At 37.7% G+C, this 23,677-nt stretch overlaps 1 protein-coding gene across 4 annotated transcripts in view; it reads right to left on the minus strand.

Moving 5' to 3' along the window:
- SH3YL1 (SH3 and SYLF domain containing 1) overlaps window positions 1–23,677 on the minus strand; it is a 46,601-nt gene that overhangs the window by 22,530 nt on the left and 394 nt on the right. Inside the window, exons 2-10 of one of the 4 annotated variants that reach the window (XM_018920287.2) lie at window positions 11,625–11,735; window positions 10,498–10,611; window positions 9,948–10,012; window positions 7,292–7,404; window positions 4,040–4,168; window positions 3,082–3,244; window positions 2,371–2,443; window positions 1,597–1,653; window positions 678–727 (exon numbers count right to left, since the gene is read on the minus strand). In XM_018920287.2, the coding sequence (XP_018775832.1) occupies window positions 705–727; window positions 1,597–1,653; window positions 2,371–2,443; window positions 3,082–3,244; window positions 4,040–4,168; window positions 7,292–7,404; window positions 9,948–10,012; window positions 10,498–10,611; window positions 11,625–11,735 (848 nt within the window). In that variant the 3' untranslated portion in view covers window positions 678–704. The remainder of the gene's footprint in view (window positions 1–677; window positions 728–1,596; window positions 1,654–2,370; window positions 2,444–3,081; window positions 3,245–4,039; window positions 4,169–7,291; window positions 7,405–9,947; window positions 10,013–10,497; window positions 10,612–11,624; window positions 11,736–23,677) is intronic. The other 3 variants (XM_050972302.1, XM_018920276.2, XM_009094856.4) reach the window with 3 other exon arrangements.

Raw genomic sequence — 23,677 nt, forward strand, 5'->3', positions numbered from 1 at the left:
CAGCTCTATTGAAATAACTAGGACTATAGACAGAAACAGATCATTGACAGGAAATATGGCCTTATGGGTCTTTCTACTTCATCCTCCAGCATTAATACACTCTTTGTGAAAGGGACTGTGACTCTTGACTTCAACCTTAATTGCCCTCTGCAAGAAGAAAAAAAGCTTTAGCCTTTAGAAATATAGAGTATTTCTGTGGACTCAGAAAGCATTTGAACTGTTACCTGCGGAAATGTAATCTGCAACAGAAAGCCAAATACACCATGACATCATTGAAACAAGATCTTACTGCCCCCATCCCCTGCATTCCTAAAGAAAAACTTGTATATTTTGAGAAACTGTTAGAAATCCCCAGTAGCAGACTGAGTCTATATCTTGACTTCAAAGAATCTTGAAAGCCATTCAACAGATGGTTCTGGAATATTTTTACCTTGTCACTTGCACCTGAATAGAAGAATACTCCCTTCAATATAGAAAATGGGTGCAAGCTTTAGAAACCTGTTCTCAGTTGGCCAGGGCTTTGGCAAGACTGGGAAAGTTTAGTTTTAATGGCCAGAAGACCAGTTCTTCTCTTTTGGATGACAGCTTTTGTGTACAGACCACTAGAGTCATCCTTCTTTTCCTGGTAGAAGTCCTATAACACAATAAGAAATCTGGATTCTCAGGAAGTCTCTAACCTGCAGAAGTCACATTGACAGCTCAGCTTAAGATACTCCTCTGTTGGCCCCTTCAACAGACACACATTTCAAGAACATGTAGGAAAAGAAGATATGAAAAAGAACGTAAAGACAAAGACACATAATTTATCTTAATTTTTAGTGAAAAGCTCTAATTACACTTTGCCTGAAATAGACTTTTCATTGTGATCTATTATCAAACTCAATTTTAGCTCTATTTGCAGAAGTAAAAAAGAAGTATTTGTTTAATTAATTTTAAAGTGAGCATGCAATACATGAAAATATAAGTACATATTCATATATATATATATATATATACACACACACATATATATATACACATATATATGTAATATGGAATGCATATACTGCACAGTAAGATTCTCCTGTTAAGAGCTGAAAGTACTTTAAACATAAGAGAATCAATAGTAATATGTTTAGTGCAGCAGAGAGTTATTTCAGTAGAAAAACCTGAAGAAGCAATGTAAATTGGTGTTTATGCCAGCATAATCATGTATGATCTGTGGAAGCACTTTTAAAATTAAAACAGCAATTATAGTACATTGCATAAGAACTTGGACAGAAGCTTGTTATATCAGCTTCCTTCCTCATTTCAATTAGGTGGTAACATAAAACAATTTTACTACTCCAAGTGCATCTTTCAAGCTCACAGAATAAACCAAAAGAACTTGGGCTGCTCAGAAAAAAGAAAATCATTGTTAGAATGTAAAGCCAGGGAATAAGATTAATATTTATTAAATATTTTCAGGAGATCATACAAGACTTGAATCTCTTTTTAACACATGGACAAAAAAGAAAATATCAATGGCCAGATATTTTTGCATATCTTTTAAAGTACTTTTAGGACCTCTCAGATTCTATACTGTAGTAATAAAAGAAGTGTAAGCTTAGTACTTACCCCCAAATGCATAATCATTGGGAAGTTCAGGATAAAGTTTGTTTGTGTTCTTTTTAGCTGAAAGAGAAAATAAAGGAGTGACTTATATGACATGCTAACATATATTGTTATATTTTGTATACTGCTCTTCTGATACAGTTCAATAGTTATTAAATGATTGCAGTTAACAAGGAACCAGTGTAGAAGAAAGAAATACAGACTTTGCCTCACATCCCTAACTGGAGAAGTATGTTAACAAGAGAAGGTGCACAGTAAAGCCTCACTTGGAATGAAAGCTCTTTGTTAAGACAAACTGTTAAAGAGCCAAAATTCTGCCTCTTCTGCTCTACTGTAAAACCTCTAATGATTAAAAGATAATGACAACCTAAAGAGAAACTATGGTTTCTAGAAACCAGAAGTATCTAGAACTTGGACCAGGAGTTTCTAGGACTGTTATTTTTACTAAGAAGTTTCATTGTACTGCGAGGCTCCTATGTATCCTGTATCTTATGAATATTTCCTTTGAATTGCTACATGATTCTGCAACTATAAAAACACTGTTTCTATAGCAAATCTGCCAGAGAGAAAATCTTTGTTAATATAAAACAAAAAACCAAATCCTTTAGTCTTTATCAGTCATGGCACTACATCAACATGCTTTCAGTGTTTGTCCAAGGAAGATTACTTAAAAAACATTTTTATAGAGGCAGCTGCTATAATAACTGCATAGTATTAACTAGCTTTAATGCTCTAATTTTATGAAGAGAATTAATTAGCCATTATAAAAATTTTCACCTGGTGGTGTAGGTCTAACAGTGGGTTTAGGTGGCTCAGGTCTGGTTGATGGTCTAGCAGGTCGGTCATTTACCTAAAGTACACAAATCTTTTAAAAACAAACATCATATCTGAACAGAGATTGTGACTTCAGAGCCTAAAAGTACATCAAGTTACACTTTAAAAAAAATTAAAATTACTCTTTCTCCAATGAACTTGTAAGAACTCAAAAAGCATACTAAACATTAGTGATATACACATGACACTGAAGTAAATCACCATGGGTTTAACAAAGCTGAAAGTAAATGCTTGTCTATCAGTAACATCAACATCTGTAAGAAAATAGCTTCTACAGTCCCAGTATTACATTATAAATGTGAATGGAAGACAGAAAAAGTAGGAAAACTAAGAGTATCCAATTTGCAATTAACTTGACTAAAAATATTTGCTCAAACATTCCTAATCATCACCTAAAATTTGATAATGCACATTACAAAACAAGGATACCCTTTATTATTCTGGAAGATGCAAAGCAAACCCAGCAACATTCTTGCCCCCAAGAGCCTAGAAGGGAAATACTTGAACAAATGTTCCACATGCAGTAACTGACATGTGCTATGCCTTCAGTCATACAACAGAGAAGTTAAAAATGACACATGAACATCAGCATTGACACTGACTAGAAACAGCCTAAGAACACGGAAAGCCTATGTGAGAAAGAAGCACACAAACCCTTCTTTGTTCCCTTACAGATTTTCCTGGATTATTTTTTTGCTCTTCATTTTCATACACTTCAGTGAAGGATGCTAGAGTTTGATAAAGATCATCTGCTTGAGCAGGGAAAGGCACGTCACCAAGCAGGATGGCACTAGCACGAATGTCCTGCCCATAAAACCTAATACAAAAAAAAAATAAAGATTGCAGGTATTTGATTAATATTACATTTCATTGTCTAGATAAATTCATTTTGTGTAAATGTTCCCTATCTCCATCTCTAGCCCTGCATTTTTCCTACTAATCATATACTGAGAAATGACAGAACTATTTCAAAGCTGTAAATTTGGAAAACTGACCACAGCCCCATTTTCCTGCACCACTTGGGTGGAGGAGGTAGGGAAGCTGTAATTGAAGTGGAGCCCAGTAAGATGGAAAGTGTGTCGGGAAACGGTATTGCTTTCTAAATTTGTTCTTATTTCTCATTATCCTATTCTCTTATTTATTGAAATTAAAATAAACTAATTTCAACAAATTCTCTAATTTATTGAAAATAAAATAAACTAATAAAATAAACTAATAAATGTATTGAAAATAAAATAAACTTGAGGAGGTTGGAGTTTTTTTGACTGAAATAGCAATTAGTAAGTGATCTCACTGCCTTTATCTCAACTTATGAGTTTGTCATCATACTTCTCCTCTCATTCTGTTGAAGAGGGGGAGTGACAAAGCAACTGGGTTGGCATGTGGAGGCTAACTAAGGTCAACCTGTCACAGATAAATAATCTCTAAACATTTAGCATCATCTCAATATTCACTGCAAGATATCTAAATTGAAGAAACTCTTGTCCCTCAAGAAATTCTAAACTAATATAGTATGTTTTCACAAAAGCCATTTTTTTCTATAATTGAATGTGTCCTAGTTAATTCTGTCACTCTGCTTTCACTGAACCTTTTAGATATTTAGAGAGCTTACTTGCGATTTGTTTCTTTCCTTTCAATTAAACAGGTTCCTTCCAGAGATACGCCTGCAAATAGCCCTCGAGATTTGCAGTATGTATAGACAGCAGCAGAGCTTCTCAGGGCAACATCCCCTTCTAAGTTTCTGGAATGAAAAGGTTTTGGTTGATATTCTTCAATACAGATTTCTAGCATGAACAGCAACTGTCTTTTTCTTTTAATCCTTCATTTTATTTTTACCCTATTTTCAGACAGAAGCACAGAAAAACACTACCTCATATGAATGCTCCTCATTAGGTCTCTGAGAGACTGGACTGTTCATGGTTTATGACTCAAAACAATCAAGGAGGCTCCAGGGTGATTTGCTGAGGCCAGGTTTATATCCTTTGAGGAGAGATGAGTTTGGGTGTGCAGTGAGATTCACACAAAACAGAGGAGGAAGCTGCATGCCAGGCTGATGCGGCAAATCCTGCAAGGTGGGATGGCACCATTTATCATGGCAATTGTTCTCCCTTGCACAACTCCCAGTTCCTCACCTGGGGAAGGTCTGATGGGGCATAAATGACTCAATGCACTGACAAGAGAGGTGGCTGTCATGTCTCAGAAGGGATCACAAACCATCAAAGATCCCAAAAGCACCCTCAGACTGATTCCTGAGGCTTTACACCAAAGGACTGAATGTGATGCAAAGGGATGCAACAGATCAGAGCCTGTGGCAAGAGACATTGTTAAACTTCCCAACCAGGGGAGGTACCTGGGTGCTCCCAGCCAACCTGAACATATCCATTGAACAGGCATCCATTGAACTCTAGGCCTTGTGGAGCCCTCACCACTGAGAAGACTAGAAGAAAAGATCAACAGGACACTGCTGGGATCCACAGAGGATCCACAGAGAGGTGGTATTTTCTACTCAATCTTTCTGTCACTTTTCCTCTCCCCTCTTCCTCTTTTTCTATTTTTTTCTCTCTCTCTCCCACTCACATTTACTGTTAAATAAAATCCATACTATTGACTTCAGCATATGGTCTCACTTGCATCTTATTTGGGCAGAGGCATCTCTGTAATAATTTTAATAACTGGATCTTAACAGCCTCCTCTGAAAACTATTAAGACACACTTTAATCACATTTTAAAATTATCTGATTATGTTTGGACTGGTGACTGAAACTCTATTCAATATTTCTAAATCCTCCTAGACTTTATGGTCAGCACAAACACTTCAAGTAAGGCCTTATTGAGCCTCAACAGATTTGGAAAATTACAGTTTTGTCCTTCACAGGATCATATAATATTTTATGTTTAAAGACAGTCATCTCAAAATGGATACAACATCAAATTGAAAGAAGGTTGCTCTGGACTTTGTCCAGCCAGTTTTTGAAGAATTCTAAGGATATAATTCCACAGACACCCTGAGCAACCTGTATCAGTGCTCAATTTTATTCATGTCAGATTCTTTTTCTCATACCCAGTCAGAACCTTCCTTGTTTTGATATATGACTACTACCTTGCAGTGTCTTGCCATGTACCCCTGTAAAGAACTGGGGTCTGTCTTCTTGGTGATGCCCTGTTGGGAATGCAGCCTCAGAAGGTCTTCTCTCATCCAGGTTCAATAAACTGAGCTACCCCAGTCTTATCATTCACATGCTGTATTTACCTGGCCATTTAGGTGGTGGTTCACTGCACACACTCAGGTTTATAAACAACTTTCTGCAGGGATAAAACTCAACACAATATTTTAGGCACAGTCTACGAAATGTCAAATAAAGGGGAACAATCACTTCCCATATCTACTGGTTACAGTCCTGTTGATGCAAGCCCCTACACTGTTCACTGCCTTTTCTGTCAGGAATCAACTGCTGGCTTAGCCCCAGTGCCCACTAGGATCCCAGCACCTTCTCTGCAGGGAAGCTGCTCAGCCTGATAGCGGGTTCATCCAACTAGGAGTGCAGAACTTTGCCAATGTCCTTGTTTAATTTCATGGGGTTTCATGCTGGATCTTCACACTCTCTAGGTCCATGGCTCTGAATGGTGGCTCTACCCTGAAGTGTCTTGGCTGCAAACCCTGGTTTGGAGTCATCCACAAACTTAAAGAGGATATTTTGCAACTGCTCCTCTAAGTCACTGATAAAAACACCAAGCAGGAGAGGTCCTAGAAGAGTCTCCAGAGGAGCTGTAAAGAAATCTGGCTTCAGACTTCAACATAAACCATTTACCTCTGATCTTCTAACAGGGAGTTCTTCACCTGTTTGCTTGTTTTCCCACCCTGACACCTATGCTATGTCCCAGCTATGTCCCAACAGAGATGTTGCAGGACAGTGTACTGAAAGGCTTCGTAGGGTAGATGATATCACTGCCCTTCCCTGATCCACAGATCTCTCTCTCTCCTGTGCAATAAATATCATCCTTTTATTTTGTTAGAAAAGATTAAAAATGAGCGGTAAAAACTTCATAATCACAAACAGTACCCATAAGGATGCACATATTCCATAAGCAGTGTCTGAGATAGTGTGACTTGATTAGCCTGGAGAAGACTTGGGGCAAACCTAAGAGCAGGCTCTAAATATCTAGGGAGAGGTAATCAAGAGTATGAAGCCAGGCTCTTAAAATCAGTATATGGAGGAAAAATAAAATACTATTGACATAAACAGAATGAAGAAATACTTTGGATGCAAGGCAGGAGAGCTGAACAGTAGAGCAGGTTGCCCAGAGAACCAAGCAGTCTCCCTCATTGTGGATTTTCAACTGGAAAAAAGGACTGAGCAACCTGATCTGAAATTGTAACAGACCTTGGTTTGAGCAGGAGGTTGGAGTAGCAGTCTTACAAGACTCATTTCCAAGTAAAATTACTCAGTGATTATTTCACCTCATCCTTCAAAGTAAACAGGCTTAACAACTTAAAGGTTTAAAAGCAATTATTTGGTGTAGTTTTCATTTACTGATGGGCAGATGTGTGGTGGCAGAAAGCACAGACCCGTAAGTTATTAAAAATCAGAGTTCTACCAGGCACAGAAGCACCTGTGCTTTTCATTGAGCCTAGCCCGACAGTCTCCTGCAAAAAGAGAGCAAATCTCAGAATACTTTCCTTCTACCAATAAATTACTCAATCAGGAAAGAAGAAAACAAAAAAAAGTGATTGGCAAGAACAATATGGCCCAGTCAGCACACAGGTTGCCCAGGTTGTCCTGTAACGTATAAAAAAATGCCAAATCAATGTAGCTATTAAAAATTATGTTCCATATATGCTTTATTAGGAAAACATATTACCCACCTCCCCAGAGGTCCAATTGCCACAGTAAGATTTCCTCCAAGGGTAAGATTTCCTCCTTTGGCAAAAGCTTCTACTGCTCTTTCATGATTCAGTATTATCACTAAGTCTGAGACCTATAAAATATCAAGTAAAAGTACTACACTTTTTAAGAAGAAAGAACAGCACAGGAGATGATCTTCCTTTCTTGTAAAGGATTATTTTCAAACAGCTTTCATGACAAAGTTGATTCTTTTTCTGCAAGGTATTTTGAATGAAAAATCCTTTCAACTACTGTTTTAATCCAATCTGATTGATTTTTTTCAAAGTGCCGATATGGTCAGTATGTGAAAAACAAAAGCTATAAGAGAAACTCTATGTTAATTCAAAATTCCTAATTGACAATTTCTTATTTTCCATGGCTTATACAGTTATGAAGGCACATTTTCAGATGTAAATAATTTTGATCTTGCAATAATTATACTAGTAAAGGCAAGACAGAACTTACTAAACAAAAATTCCTGTCCAAAGAATAAAAAAGCAAAAAGGATACAGGTGCAATTGATAAAACTTTATTTTCATGACAGGAGTTTTATGTATCTGTGTGTGTGTATATGAATTAGTAATAAACTTTTTAAGACTTGAATATGAGATGTAGTCAGTTGCTTCAAGAACCTATTAAACCTAATAATTGAAAAGGCAGCAATATATCCAAGGACTACTGCACCTGATCTTTCATCTGATGGACTTGACTGAAAGCCAGGTTCAAGAAAAAACTTTCAACTTACCCCGAATTCCAAACAGTGACAGCAGGGAATACAAGAGGAAATAGCAGATTATTTGCAAAAACAAGGCTGGCCTAGAAGTATTTCACACAGCATAAGAGAGGTCTTTGTTGTTAGTCCTCCACCCCATCCCAAACAAAAGATCGCTACAGAGGCAGTTTGTGAATCATCCAGGGATGGAGGGAGAACATCTGTTAGGATACTGCTTCCTCCTTTTACCCATTGAGAGGATGAATCCATTATTAAAGATAAGCTAATCCATAGTGAGAAAGCCTGCAAGGAAAGCATTTATATAAATTTTAAAACTGGTCCTTAATTTGAAGTACCAAGTCGCTGTGACTTCTGAAGCATGATCTCCATCTTGTTTTTTAAAATCATCCATAAGTATCACTACAACTATATAACAAAATATAATCTCTCCTACAGGAATAAATTTCACCTAGTTTCTAAAATATCTAAGTTTATATAGGAGTAGAAGTCACTCAGGTACTTATGAGCAACATATATTTTCTAGAAGAAATAAAAAAGATTGTGTTATAATAACATCAGTGAGGAAACAGCATTTCAAAAGCTGACTAAAATTTCAAATGAAAGGCACAGTATTACTCAGAGCAAAACACCTCTCACAAATAGCTTCTGTACTGGAATTATTTGATTCAGTATTAATAGAAAATGTCTATGTTATCTAAATTATTAGGTGAAGATGATTAAAAGAAAATTTTAATAGATTAATCAAAACACATGAAGAGGCTTAAAAGGAAAGTAAAAAACAAACAAACCCTACAATGAAACAAAATCTGAGGGTCAAACTGAACACTTTTTAATGCATTCAGATCCTGTAGTCATGAAAACCAATGAAAATACCTTATAAAAATTAATGATTTTGTATTCACATCATCATTTAGGAAGTGTATGCAATAATGCCTGAGATCACACAGTGAACAATGAGGACAGAATAAAATATTGATCTATTGCTCAGTATGTGAGTGTTGGCTAACTGGCTGCCAGGACAGGGATAGCTAGCTAGCTGTAGATGTACTGGGAGCTGCCATGGATCACCCAGATCATCTATACATGGATTCTTCTGAAGAGCAGAATGCCCATTTCAAGAGACCTTGCTGGCAGCATCTTGTTACTCTGATTTTCTTTGGGAATCAGCAGAACAAAAGCTAAACAAAGAGAAGGATGAGTTTGGAGGCTAAAGTGGGGGAGCAGAGAAAAGATGAAAAAATACAAGAGTGAAGGAGCTGTGAGGAAGAAGAAATGGGAAGCAGAGGCAGAACACTGTTAGGGCTCAGCTCATCAGGGTTTCTCTGAATATGATGGGAATCCTTAAGCATTTCTGCAGGCTGGAACTGGGTCCTTTTCTGTAATATTACTTCAGGGGAGGTATTACCAGTTTTGGTGCTTTCACACTGAAGGGTCATGTCAGTAACCACAAGTATGAGTGGGAAATGTGTGAAATACAGTTAACATTAAGAAGAGTCCATTTTACTCCAGTTCTTTACAGTGTTTCTTGCCAGATGGAGTCCCTGTGCCCTTCAGAAAAGTATCTGACACACTATTAAGTATAGTAAGCTTTTTCAATTAACTTCAATTGTCTTATATGGGAACACTAACAGGAAGCTTTCCGTAAGTGAAAAATTCACTCTGCCAAAAGTGAGAAATCAAGAAAATTAGTGTTATGTCATCTTTTTTCACCTAAATGTCTTCTAACAATTTGACTGATGGGATCAAAACCCCACTTTTGTTTGTCTTGCATAAATGGATTTCATAATAAATTTTTGTACATGAAAGTAGATTCTACTGTCTCCCTAACATTTAGATCTTTGTCAATGCATTTTAATTTCTTGCAAAAAAAGTTACCAACAAGTACTTCAAATGCAAAACCATACCTCAATTCCAATTTCAAATCCACCACCAAGACCAGCAATTCCTATTGCAGAGGGAGCAGACCAGGCTGTTGTGTAAAACAAGATAAATTTATGGAATTTTAACCATATACTACAAGAAATACTTCATTATTACAGTTAAAAATGCTAACAAATTCTCTATTTAAAACTGTGTTCAAAACCACAACAGAATCATACCTATAGGAAAGGATTTAAGAAATACAAACACTCACAATCTAAACAATTAGTTGTTAAAAATTATTTATCATATACTTCTCCATAATCAGACATAATCAATTTTTGTATTGAATTTTATACTATATACTTTTATATTCCATTATTTTCCACAAAGATACGGAAAGATTTACATTTGGTCAAACAAAGGTACAAAGATTTGAAAACAGCTTTCACACCAAACACTGTCACCTGTCACCTATTTGCCTGACTCATCACACATCTCCTGTTTTATGCTGTAAAAAGAATAATGAAAAAATATATTTTTATCTTTTTAAATTAACTTCTCATGAAGTCCAAAAGGAAAATATCTACTTACTTCCATTGGGAAGACGAGCTAATACAATTCCACTTCCACCTCGAGCAGTCACCAAAAATCCAGCTTTGATAACAGACAAAACTGCAAGGCCTTTGGCTTTAGCTATCACGTGAGCTGCAACAGCAACATCATTTATTCAAGACATTGAAAGAGAAGTTCTAAGAGAAGGCAAAAACAAAATCCAATATTTAACAAATATGAACACAAGAGTCAAATAATTGAAGCAAAAGCTGAAAGAAAACTGCAAAAAAAGTGGAACTAATAATGACTCCTCCACCACAGTGAACTGCAAACCCAGCTGCAGGTCACATTAGCCTGTGACAATCTATACACTGCCAAACTGCTCCACCTGTCCTGATTAGCTTGTATAGAACTAGTTTGTTTAGTACCACACATTTTGTGTGTGAGTACCCTTGGCAAGATAAACAGAAAACAGGCAGTGAATAGTTGACAACCATGTCTCCACAAATTTTTGGAGGAGTTCAAATTTAAATCACAGCAACATACAGCAGCCTAACAAGCTTCTATCATTAGACAGTGGCAAATACTGATGTGCCATCATCCTGCTAATCTTATTGCAGACCTTCTAGAATGTAAGTTAAGGACTTAAAACCATGACCAGCAACACCAGGTGGAGGAAGATACTAGGAAAAACACAGAGTAACAACTTCAAAAATGAAGAGGACAGCAGTAAATAAGAGTGCTGAACCAGTATCAAAAGGAAAATCACCCTGATTTCTCTGCTTCAACTTATTTTCATCTAGCTAATTCTAATCAAAACAGATAGTCAAGAGCTAGAGCTACTAGGCCAGGTTCTCTCTTAAGAACATACATTTACAGGGTTGAGCATAAGACAGTCCGTCCATACTGGGGGAAGCCTTCCAATGCAGGTACCTTGTAGCAGTAAACATTGAAAAGATCTCTCCCAGTAAGTAAGAGATGCCAAGAATGCAGCAAACTGAAACCCTTTACTTCCAAAATATTTTCAAAAAAGTTATGGTGCCTGAAATTTTCATTCATCTCCAAGTTGTGGTAAGTGGAAACAGAGGGAATTGGTAAAAACAGCATGACTGCAACACAGGGAGCGCTGAAGGCTTTAGGTGAATCAAAGCATTTTCTTTACTCACGTGGTATGATTTTATCTGGTCCATTTCGGGAAGTTATTTCTGTAAATTCTCGTAGTATTTTAGCTGCCTTTTTAGCTTCTGACTTCAGGTTGGAAGGTATAGGGTTGTTCACTGTAAAACATGAAAAAAATAAATTATGGTCAGTTTAGAATATCTACTTGACTAAACAGAATCAAGTATTATAAATTATTAGTATTCTGCAACATGATAAATACAATTTTATGTAGGAGTAGTAATGTTTCACCTGATATTTGCAAAAAGAAGCCTTAGTGCAGTTAAAGAGATAAGAGTTGGTCTTGATTGTTACATTTACTAAAATCCCTCAGAGTTACCTAAATTCTTCTTGTTTTCCTATCTGAACATAGCAACACTATTTCCAAGTCTAGAAGAACTAAACTGTCCAACTAACACATAAATATATTGCCAGACCAAAGATGCATCTAGTCCCACATCACATCTCTGGAAAAATTAGTGACAGCATTCCCATAAAATTCTAGTGTTCCTAAATTCCCAAACATATAAAAAACACCGTGCATAGAGAAACAATAATCAGTCAAAAGTGGATTATTTTTTTAATTGGCATTCCCTGAACATTCATTCACCTCTTCACTCTGGACAACATTCCCACCTAAAACCAAGAAGGTGAGGACTAAATACATTTTGAGGTTACATCAATGAAGCTTAGAGGGCAATTCAGCTCAGACCAAGTGAAGTACATTAGCAGCAAGTCAGCCAGGTTTCTGTCCAGTCTCCCTTGGCTAGAATATGATACACTTCCATTTTTCAAAGAGAAGAATATTTCTCTGGTATGCTCTCCAGGCAAGAAGGAAGATTCCAAGAACAAGAGAGATTTTGAAAGCTGAGTGTCTGGATTAGTGTCCCCTGAGGCAGTTTGAAGAAACATTTTGCTTTGGTGAAGATGCAGCAAGTACAGCCTTGGAGAGTTTGAAGTGACATCAGTCATCAGAAGGCTGTACAGAAATATCAGCCTCTTGGGGAACAAAAGGAAATGTATAGAATGCAACAGACTCTAAACCACACTGCAGTTATCAGAGTAGAAATATTAATTCTATCTCCTTATAATCTCTTCTCGTTTCAGAAAATTAAGATGATAGTCAAGACCCTGAGTGTGAAAGGACAGGAGAAGGTGAAGCTCTAAGGGCTCAGGATATTCTGAAAAGTTCTTGGCATGCTAATTTTCTCTGACTGTTACAGTACTAAAATTGTCAAACTGCTTCAGGAGTTCTGCACATAAATTTCTTCTGTGGCTGGAAGGCTTCCCCAGGCTGGAACCTGGCTACATGGCAAGAGGAGTAGTCAGTGTAGCTCAAATAAAACATGAACTCACAATTGCTTTTGGTAGATTAACAAACTGGGGTGGAGCAAATGTCTCCATTACTTCTGTTGTTTGTACTTCACACTGCATTTTCAAGGTCAGAGGGCAAACATGACCAGCATGTTGTAAGAGAAAAATAAGATTTCTGGTTTTGTAAGGAGATAAATTGAGGCAGTCCCAAAAAGCATATTGCAACACCGTTCTGCTCAAGAAGGCACAAAGAATAAAACTAGCATATTATAATTTGTAACTAATAATTAACATTATAACACACAGTGCATGTCCATTTGCAAAATCAGGTGACCACTTCTACATGTAGGTTTTCAGTTAAGATACTTTGCAAGTCTAGAGGTCTCGAGTTTGGAAAGGGTCACCCACCCAGTCTACCCAAAATACACATTTCATGGTACTTAATTTTTCACATGGTTCAGTAAGATTAGACTGGTAAAATGGACAGTTATGTGCCTGACCATGCAGGACTTCTAGCAAAGAGAGCAAGACAATGAAAATAAGACCTGTATACTGGAGATAAAAAACACTTGGGAGATGAAAACACTGGGGAGTTAAAAAACATTACTGATCAAAAGCAAGCATTATCCAGCTTCTAGATTAGAGAAATAAAATAAACTTCTGTGCTCTTCTCAAACTCTTCTTCCTTGTTTACCCACACATTCCTTCCTCCTCTTTGCTTCTCTTTGGCTAATTTCAGAATTTGGAAAAGCATCTCCAATTATTCTTCCTACTACTAGAAAAAAAAAAAACAACAAACCAGCTCATATTTCATACATTTCTCTTTTTAGAAGAGAAATCCCTTAGCTAAATCCATTGAGAAAATGATGTGTTTTCAGACCTGAAAGTCTGCAAACAGTAATAACAGAATGTGAAAAACCCATAAAATCACAATACAGTTTTTGTAAGCATTTTAAGATTTCAGATTCAAAATTGCTTTCAGAAAAGCAAATCTTTCAGAAAGATTTGATGGTTACCAGAAAACATTGTGTGCATGCCACTGTGCACATACGAGCTACTATTTAATTGAAGACAATTTGAAGCTGAACTTCAGGAGTCAGCAAAAGTAATAACAGTTACTACCTCACTGTTCCTTCACCTCTCAATACATAACTGGTTGCTCTGAGCAATCTGCTCTAGTCAAAAGTGTTCCTGCCTATTGCAGGAGAGGTTGGATTAGATGTCCTTTTTCCTTTCAGCCCAAACCATTCTATGACTTTCCTGCACTCTGATTCCAAAAACTGTATTTTAAAATACAAATATTGCACAGAAAAATAGCATTAGTTAAGCAAATTAAAAATTAGGCATTTCCACTCCAACCTTTCTAAAGGAGTTTTTGGGTTTTCCTCCCCTTTTTTTTGTGTTTTTGTTTTGTTTAGTTTTGTTTGATTTTTTTGTTGGTTTTGTTTTTTGGTTTTTTTTTTTTTTTGGTGCCCCATGGGTGTGGGGTACCTTTAACACCAGGGAATGGAGAAACTGGAGAGACATTCATCTAGCTGTTCTCTACAACAGCAAATACAGGAAAGCTTAACTTCCCATCCTCAAACCAACATCAGAAACTTCATTTTCTCCCTGTATCACATATTTCCTGCATCTTTATTTCTTCTGCATTCCTTGGGTAACTGTTTCTTCTGCATTCTTTAGATAGTTACAGGAATTCACTCCTCCATTATCCTTTGCTTTTTCCTTTCCTGCCACAGACTAAAGTAATGCGGGATTATTTTTTTGAACTAAGACACAGCAGGTGGATTTGACAACAGCATTCTGCCAGTTACTTTGCATGCAGCTAGACTTGTGCACCTTCAGAAGCTAAGAAATGGGTGATATTTCTAAAGCACAAGAGAAGTAAAGAGAGGGGAACGAAGGGAAGAAAAAACGAAAGAGGTTGAATATGCTACCAACTGAAGAGCTCAAAGCTCCACCTTGTAGAGAATGGCTGCAAGATTTTAATTTAGACAGTAGCGAGTTTGAAAATTAAAGTGACATTAACTGGCAAGCAAAAATGGCACAGAGAGGTTTGAACAACGGGCAGAATGAATAAGCCACCTGATTAAACACTTTCATGCTGCAAACCAACAGTTACTCAAAGTGGTAACCATATGATTCTTTCCCAAGTGGCTCACTTTGAGTTCCTTTATTTACTTCCATAATGTTGTCTAATACTAAGGAACTGGCAGGATGCCTACAGGAGCCTTGAGGAGCTGATGACCTGTTTGAAAAAAAAAAAAAACCAAACCCAAACAAATCCACACCCTGACCTCAATTATGTATAATAAGATGCCTGATAAGACCTGGCTGGGCTCCCATTTTGGTGAATACTAGAACCACAGCGGAAGAAGCATAGTATTTTTATCACTCAGGAAAGGGGGATAGCTCTCTCTCGGGCTATGTCATACTCAGGATTTTGTCAACAGAGTTCAGGCTTATATAAGGACAGAGTCAACAATCAACACTAAAAAGGCAGTTTAATGGTTGAATATATAATCTATATATAGTATGGCTGAGGCCTGATTCTTACCATTTAATTTTAGATCAATCAACTTCATAAAACTTTGTCCAAAGGCAAAGAAAATTATTGGTTTTTTAGTAAAAAAACCTTAGTAAATAAAAATAGCACAAATATGTCAAACAATTGAAAACTATTCACTTTAAAAAAATGGACATAGAGGTTTGCACTGTGGTGCAATGGTGGCATCTGTCCCAAAATACAACAGAAATAAAAGAAATATTAGTGTGAAGGCAGAGGAGTAAATTCTTGCTTCTATTTATTTTAATCACTCTGCAAACAGACCAAATTGTAAGTGGGATTTCTGTGACCTCAAAAATTATTTCAGCTTCTGTTCATATATAAAATTATCCTCTTCTCCCTCAAGCTTGCCTTAGGATTTAGTTTGCAAAATTAGTTCCTTGGAAATTCATTTAATATCCCAAATCTATTGAAAAATCATATAGACACATCTGCTTTTTAACAAAAATACTGTATGAAATATTTAGACATAAGCAGAATTTCCGTGTTTCGTTTACCCCATCAATAACATACATAATAACCCTGTAGCACTGTCTTCACTATTAGCTTTTAAGTATGCATATCTAATTGTCTGGTTTGTATTCAAGCACTGCTCAGGAAAGAGGCAACCAGGAGCAATAAGACAATAACATCTATCAGGAGGATACACTGACTGACGGATTCGGAATGCCGTGACCAGAGAATGCTCAGCTGGGAGCAAGCTTCATTTGCACTCCTGCTTGTTGTTGAAAGGAGAAGATATTGAGCATATGTGAGTCAGCAACACAAACCCCATGGGGGAATATCACACCAAAATTGATTAACTGCTTAATTTGTAAGCTGATGAGGCAAGTGCGTCAGCCTCTAATTTACATTCTGACTAACAGTAATAATTTGCTGGCTGAACATTTGGTGAAATTATCTGAGCAAGGTGCATTAAAAGAATAAATAAAGCCTTTTTACTTAAAAGCTATAACTAATTCTGATACAATCAAAATTATGCTGAATATGAACAGATGAAATAAAGTCTAGTGGCATTACTAGAACACAAACATCAAAAGTACAGTTTCAGAGAACAGATGACAAAGGGGAGACAAAGACTCACATGCAGATTTCACACATATGTTGCCCATGTATGTTTGAGCTTCGAAGTATGTGATGAAAAGCAGTTTTGTGGGTTTTTTTGGCTACATAAAGAAGAAAATCAATGACAAATACCTCTATGAGCCCCATTCAGTCTTTGCTTTCACTTCACTAAAAAGTACAGAAACAGCACAAGAATACATTAAGGCATAGCTGATTTGCAAATATGCACGGTTACATCAGGAACATCAATGCTTAAAAAGGCTTATATGAACAGAGAACATTCAAAATTATGTACATTCATAAACATGAAAATTCACATAGTCAAGAAAAGTTAAAGAACAACATTTAAATGGGAAGGAGAAACCTGAAAAACAAGACTGCGTAGCACTGGAAAAGGGCCTAAACAAGAAATTTCAATTTGGCACTACAATTAAAGAGATTAATGCAATTTTGGTTCCACAAATGTGCAACAACATGATACTGTGGTAGCCAGCTCCAGCCTTGGGATTAATCTGGTATTTGGAATTCCTCAAACAGCATGCCAGATGTGCACTGTAAGCATTTTGCCCAGCCCAAGAAAAAGTGATGCAATAGAGAGATGTGGATGAAGTCTCTCTCCATTTACCATCTTCAACACTTGAAGCCAGTGATTGAAAGCAAAGAATCCAGGCTAATGAAATGTCAAGAAAAGATCTGTGAAGTTCAAGGAAATAGCAAAATAAGTTGAAAAGGAACCTACAGGAAAAGGATTTTTAAAAATACCTGCAATAACAACCCTCTTTAGTTGAAATCCAGGAGACTACTATTGTCAGAGCCTGAGCTCCTTAATCTTGATTTGGAACCAACAGCAACAAGCAGATATTGTTTCCTCCAGATTCCAAGGACCACAAACAAAGAAAGGCTCAGAATGTACACTTTGAACATCCTGCTTTATGGTATAGGCAAGGAGTCTATGACAGCAGTAGCAGGGAATGGGAAAGCATTACTGACGCAATGGGCAAGGTTGTACAGTTCTGACATACACACCTTGAGAACAGCAAGGGAGACAGGCAATGGAAATACAGCTGAGAAGCAGAAAACAGGGTCTCTCTACAGTGAAGTTTTGTACTATGCTCATGTACTTCTACCATGATCTTTATCACTTGGATTCCTGAAGTTTTACCAGCTTCCATGCTTCACTGCTCATCAACAACACCAGTGTGAGAAATCAGTGATAGCAGTATGAGTTATGGCAGGGTGCAAGTACTACAGCAAGCACTACGTGGCCTTGCAGACTGGCAGCTGAGCTGCACTGGAAGACTCTAATGTGTGCTTTCACTACCCTAATGGTTTTTATACTGTGAGTAAATGTAACTACACTTTCCTCCTTCCCCACCCTGGATTACAAATTGTTTACTGGATGGCATTGCATTAAGCTGGCGCTGGTAGTGGTGAGAGAGGCAGAACAGACCAGAAAGGTCTGCAGAACCTGCAGCTGACAGCATACAGAAATCAAGGAGCTGGAAGTATTTTAAGGTTTACCTAAGACAGATGGAAATATATTCTGTCCAAACACTCTGGTGAGAGGAAGTAAAAAAGTGCTTAAAAATAAAGCTGAAAATGAAAAAAAAGCAAACTCACTCTTACCCATGTTAAAACCAGGCTGTTTTTCCTTGTTTTACCTGCAATAACCTGCTAAAGTTAGCTGCTGACGACAGCCTATGCCCAGGAAAAACCTCATGAGCATACTGAAGTTACAACTAAATTCAGCCTTCAAGAACTCAAATATGCAAAAGGAATGACACATAACAGAAGATAGCACCTTCTCTAAAAGGAAAACAGCCCAACAAGTCTATATTTCAAAGAGGAGAATCTCACAGACATTGCTATCAATATAGAAAGCTGAGATATTTACAGTATTTTAAAGAACTTTTTGATATAGAACATTATAATTAGAAATTATAATAATATTTGTGATTATATTTCCACAATTACATCTATTTATACATTTAAATCACAGCAATTTGTGTGGAGGGAGGAATAACAAATGCCATTAATACTTCGGAAAACCTTTACGTAAACTTGCATTACATCTGTATGGTTACTGCAAGACAGCTAAGTCAGACAATGAGAAGTAAAACAGGCAACTATGTTTGGAGTCTGGCATGCAAATGCACATGAAAATATGAATACTATGAAATAAACCCAAAATACAAAGAATCACAAGTCTTTACTGGGAAAAGAACCATTTCAAACACAAGAGGCCTTTCATTGATAGAAATGAAGTAAAGGAGACAGATGAGCAGATTTCTTCCTTTGTTCTCATCTCTAGAAGTCTGTAGGTTTGAGTTTCTGGGGGTTTTGTGTGTGTGTCTGTTCTTGGGGGTTTTTAAAATATATTACTATGAGTTATGGAAATTAAAATACTTCTGTTGTAAGTTGAAACCTGGAGAGGCAAGCTGCTTCACCCCAACATGCACGGGCACTATGTCTACCACTAGATAATACTCTGAGTAATTCTTCACAGCCTTTATTAGAGAGGCATTGAATGGTTTCTGTTGGAAGGGACCTGAAAGATCGTCTGGTTCCAGCCCTCTGTAATGGGCAGGGACACCTGCTCCTTGCCCAGGCTGCTCAAAGTCCCACCCGATGTGACCGCCTACACTTCCACAGAGGAGGCATCCACAGCTCCTCTGAGCAACCTGTTGCCAGTGCCTCGTCCCCACTCACAGTAAAGAATGTATTCCTAACATCCAATCTAAATCTTTCTTCTTTTAATTTAAAATTGCTACCCCTTGTTCTGTCACTATCTGTCAGTGTAAAAAGTCACCTTTTAGGCATCACCCCTCTCCCTAGAGTTGTCTCTTCTCCATGCTGAACAAACCCAGCTTTCTCAGCCTGTCTCTGCAGGAGAGGGGCTTCATCCCTTTGATCATCTCTGTTGCCCTCCTCTGAATTTGCTCCAACAGGTCCACATTTGCCTTGTGCTAAGAACTCCAGAGCTGGAAGCAGCACTCCAGGTGAGGTCTCACAAGAGTAGAGTAGAGGGGCAGAATCCTGTCCCTTGCCCTGCTGCCCACACTGCTTTGGATGCAGTCCAGGGTGCAGTTAGGTTTTCTGGACTGCAGGGGCACATTGCCAACTCATGTCCAGCACTTGTTTGCCAGAACCTCCAAGTCCTTCTCAGCAGTGCTGCTGTCAATGAGTTCCTCTCCCAGTCTGTACTTGTAGCTGGGATTGGCTTGTCCCAGGTGCAGCACCTTGTACTTGGACTTGCTGAACATCATGTACCACTTCTCCAGCTTGTCCCTCTTGATGGCATCCCATCCTTCCACTGTATCAATGGTACTGCTCAGCTTCATGTCATTAGCAAACTTCCTGAGGATAAACACTGAATGTAGGATTAAGGCTTTCTGCTATTACTTTTTTAAAGGAGTAAGTAAACTTCATGGCCAAGTCTTTAGGCTGTTGTCCTCTAAGCACAGGTATTTTGTAAACTAAGGCTTATAGAGATATAAATTGAGATGTTAGCGGATGACGTTTTGGAAAACAAAGCAAAATTTATTTGAAATGCCATAATTATTTAAAATATCACGTCTAAAATAAGTCTAGGCTTTGCACAGAGTGTCTGATATAAATTATATGGTATGAAATTTGATAAAAGTAATAATCCTTGTTAGCTGTATCAGTGTGACTATTGTCATGTATATGTGACTATTGTCATGTATAGTGTCCAAACGCATAAAAGATTTTTGGTCAGCTCTAGTGTTTACAAGTTGCTTTTTCAAATCTTGCAACCAATTATGTATGCACTTCTAGATCAGGGGAGTTCAATATTTTTCACATGAAATATTCATTTTGTTAATGGTAAAATAATATTACAACACATAAAAAAACCATGCCCCATTCCATCGTAGCATAATTTTTATAAATTTTCTCCACTGAGAGGAAAGAACTAATTCAAACACAAAGCTGATCACTTTGCAACTTTATGTGGTATTGGACCTCAGTGACATGTTAAATTAACTATTTCCTTGAGAAAAGTCAAGGAAAAAAGCCCTCTAACACAGTCTCCTGCGTTATCAAAAGCATTTGATGAGTTGGGATCACAGCATTTTTTGTACTGAAGACAGCTTAGAGAAAATTCTAATTAGGGATGTAGAAATTCCTCTCATCTCCTATTCTGATGAAAGCTGGAATGCATGAGGGTAAAATGAGAGTCACAAAGCTCAAAAATGCACTTTAAAGAAAAATGTGCTTCCCTTGTAGATGCAGGATGTTCCAGCTAGGGGATGTTCCTTATTTCTAAGGAAGTGTGGCATGTGAAGACAGTTGATACCTGCCTGAGGCACAGAGGATTTGTTCCAGAAAGTACACAGGAGATGTACTTTTTGATGCACAGGAGGCAGAGTAGTGGAATACCTGTAGCTAAAAGTCTTCAAAAATTCTTATAACTTTTAGCAATTGCAAGAATACTAAAATCCCAAGCCCACAGTTCTACAACCAAATTGTAGTCTTTGCACTTGAAGAAAGGATAAACACAAGTGGCATGAGAAAGAAATCACTCAATTTGTGCAAAAAGAATAATAAAACATTTTCAAGAATACAGAGATGACAGTGATGTGCTCTAAATCATGCACAAAAGGCAGAGTTATGCTGGGGGTTGTCTGGGACTCACATGTGAACTCTAGCCAGAATTTGTACTATAAGAATTGCAGGCCTTGGCTCAAACTATGCCACCACACCTATGCACCCTACACCCATGCCCCAGGATGCCGTCCACTTGAAACCCTTTTAGCAAGTCTTTCATGTACACTTATTATAATATGTTGGATGTGTAAACAATTGGCACCAAAGAGGTGCTACCCAACAAGTAAGATAAGTAGCATGACTGAAGCTAAGTCAGAGCTACAAATTCAGTTCTACCTGTCCCATGTCATCTTAATACAGGAGTTGGTATGATATGTGAAATTTAGACAGCGGGGTAAGGGGAGTATCCCAAAGGGAATCTTAATTTTTGTTAACTGTATTTTTTTAATGAAGAATAAACTTCAAGGCAACCCAAGCAGATTAACATTATTACCCTTTGCACATGAAAGCTTTACAATGCTATTTTTATACAAAAATCCTAAACACACATCTTGTTTATCTTCTCTCCAAGGCCAGAAGTACAGAGAGAATAAAAATGTAAGATGAAACCCAGATGTACAGTACATAATAGCCCTCGATGCTACCATGAAAAAATGTTAACTACCTAAACAAAATACAGACTCTATTTCCCAATGAATATGCAACACTTCTGTCAAGAAAACTGTCACCATCATTCTGATTGTCTCATTTCCACACTTCATAGATGTCCCAATTCACTATGCGCATGAATCAAATCTAAGAAGCCACCAAGTCCCACAACTAATTAATTCCTACTATTAATCATACAAGAAACATTTCTTCAAGCTAAAAGGAATAAACCTTTAAAAAGTGAAGGTGCTTAATATTTATTAATCAAGAATTAGAAGAACCCTAGTTCTTCCCACGTTCTTAAATTATCTTGTTCACAAGAGCATTTCCTCTCCACTAAGTCATACAGATTATCCTTCATAACAGCTGTGCATTACAGGATCTTTTACAACAATGCAATAACTGTTTCAAAAGCCCCCAAAATATGGAGAGCTTATTACACCAGAAAGAGTAATTCTTAATGGTGAGAAACCATGACACAATGGACAACAGTGAATTCTGTCACAGTCCATTTCAAAGGTATGACGTTGCCATTATCTGAAGAAGGTAAAAATTGTGTCTCTTCCACTGCTGAGGGCTGAAATGTTTAGGTTGGAAAACAACTCTGAGATCATCAAGTCCAATCTCTGACCAAGCACCACTTTGTCAGCTAGACCACAGCAATGTCACGTCCAGTTGTTCCTTGAACACCTTCAGGAATGATGACTCCACCACCTCCTTGGGCAGCCTGTTCCAATGTTCCAATGCTCCCTTCAATTAAGACTGTGGAATAACACTTAAGGATCCTCCCCTGTTCCCTCCCAAAGATAGGGAAACATGAAAGACTTTGTCTCAAAATTACAGCCAGGCATGTGCCTACATGTGACATACACAGCTACAAACGCGGGGTTTTATAGGAACTGCAGGGTGGCCTTTCAAAGCACTCACTTCTATATAGAGCCTCACCCTCCCACACCCACAAACATAGGAATGGGGTTTGGAGGGGGGGAATCCTCTTCCAATGTCAACAGCACAAGGGACTGCATGGGACAGAAAGCAGGAATGAAGGCACTCTACGCAATTATATAATATACCAGAGCCACATGTGAGAAAGCCACAACTGAATCATCTTGCCCTCCTTTGTCAAGGCCATGTCTGACAAGTAAGCAGAGCCCTGGCCCCTGCCTGGCTCCACCACCTCACACTCCAACACCTGTGAGCTGGCCTGACAACAGCACGATGCTGCAGGCACTGGGGACAAAAAACACTGATTACCAATCACTTCTGCTGCAAAGTCAAATAACTAGATCATTTCAAAATCGTGGTCAACTGTATTTACAAAAGAAGCGATGTATGCAGGACAGCATTTCAAGCTGCATAAAAGGAAATGTGCAGTTTGCTCCTTTCCATGGCAAACGTTATATAAGCTCTTCAGCTTTCATTTGCAAGTCACAGATCTGGCACAAAATTAAGAATATGGCATTTTTTATTTAACCTCCGAACTACTGCATTTTGACCAGAAGACCAGCCAAGCAAGTCTTTAAAAAGCAGCAGAGGAATCCAGTCCTGGCCACACCCTGCCGTGGTGGGGCTGCGTCTGCTGGGTTACAAAACCCAGCCAGGTACACAGATCCAGTGTACAAGATAGACCAGCAGAAAAAATAGAAATAAAGACGTACAAAAGTTTACAAAATTACATAATTTTAAAATATAAATAAAATATATGTGCATATATACATGTCTTACCAATACACAGTAGGTATAGATAACTTATGTATAATATACATAGGTATAAAATAAAATTAAATAAAACAAACTAAAAATAGACACTCGAGCTGCCCTGGAAAGCGAAGCGCCCCTGTGGTCAATTTCACCAGCAGCCTGGCGAGGCCAAAGCTGCATTCGACGCTTCCTAAGACT

The sequence above is a fragment of the Serinus canaria genome, chromosome 3, assembly GCF_022539315.1.
Source record: "Serinus canaria isolate serCan28SL12 chromosome 3, serCan2020, whole genome shotgun sequence".
NCBI lineage: Eukaryota > Metazoa > Chordata > Aves > Passeriformes > Fringillidae > Serinus > Serinus canaria.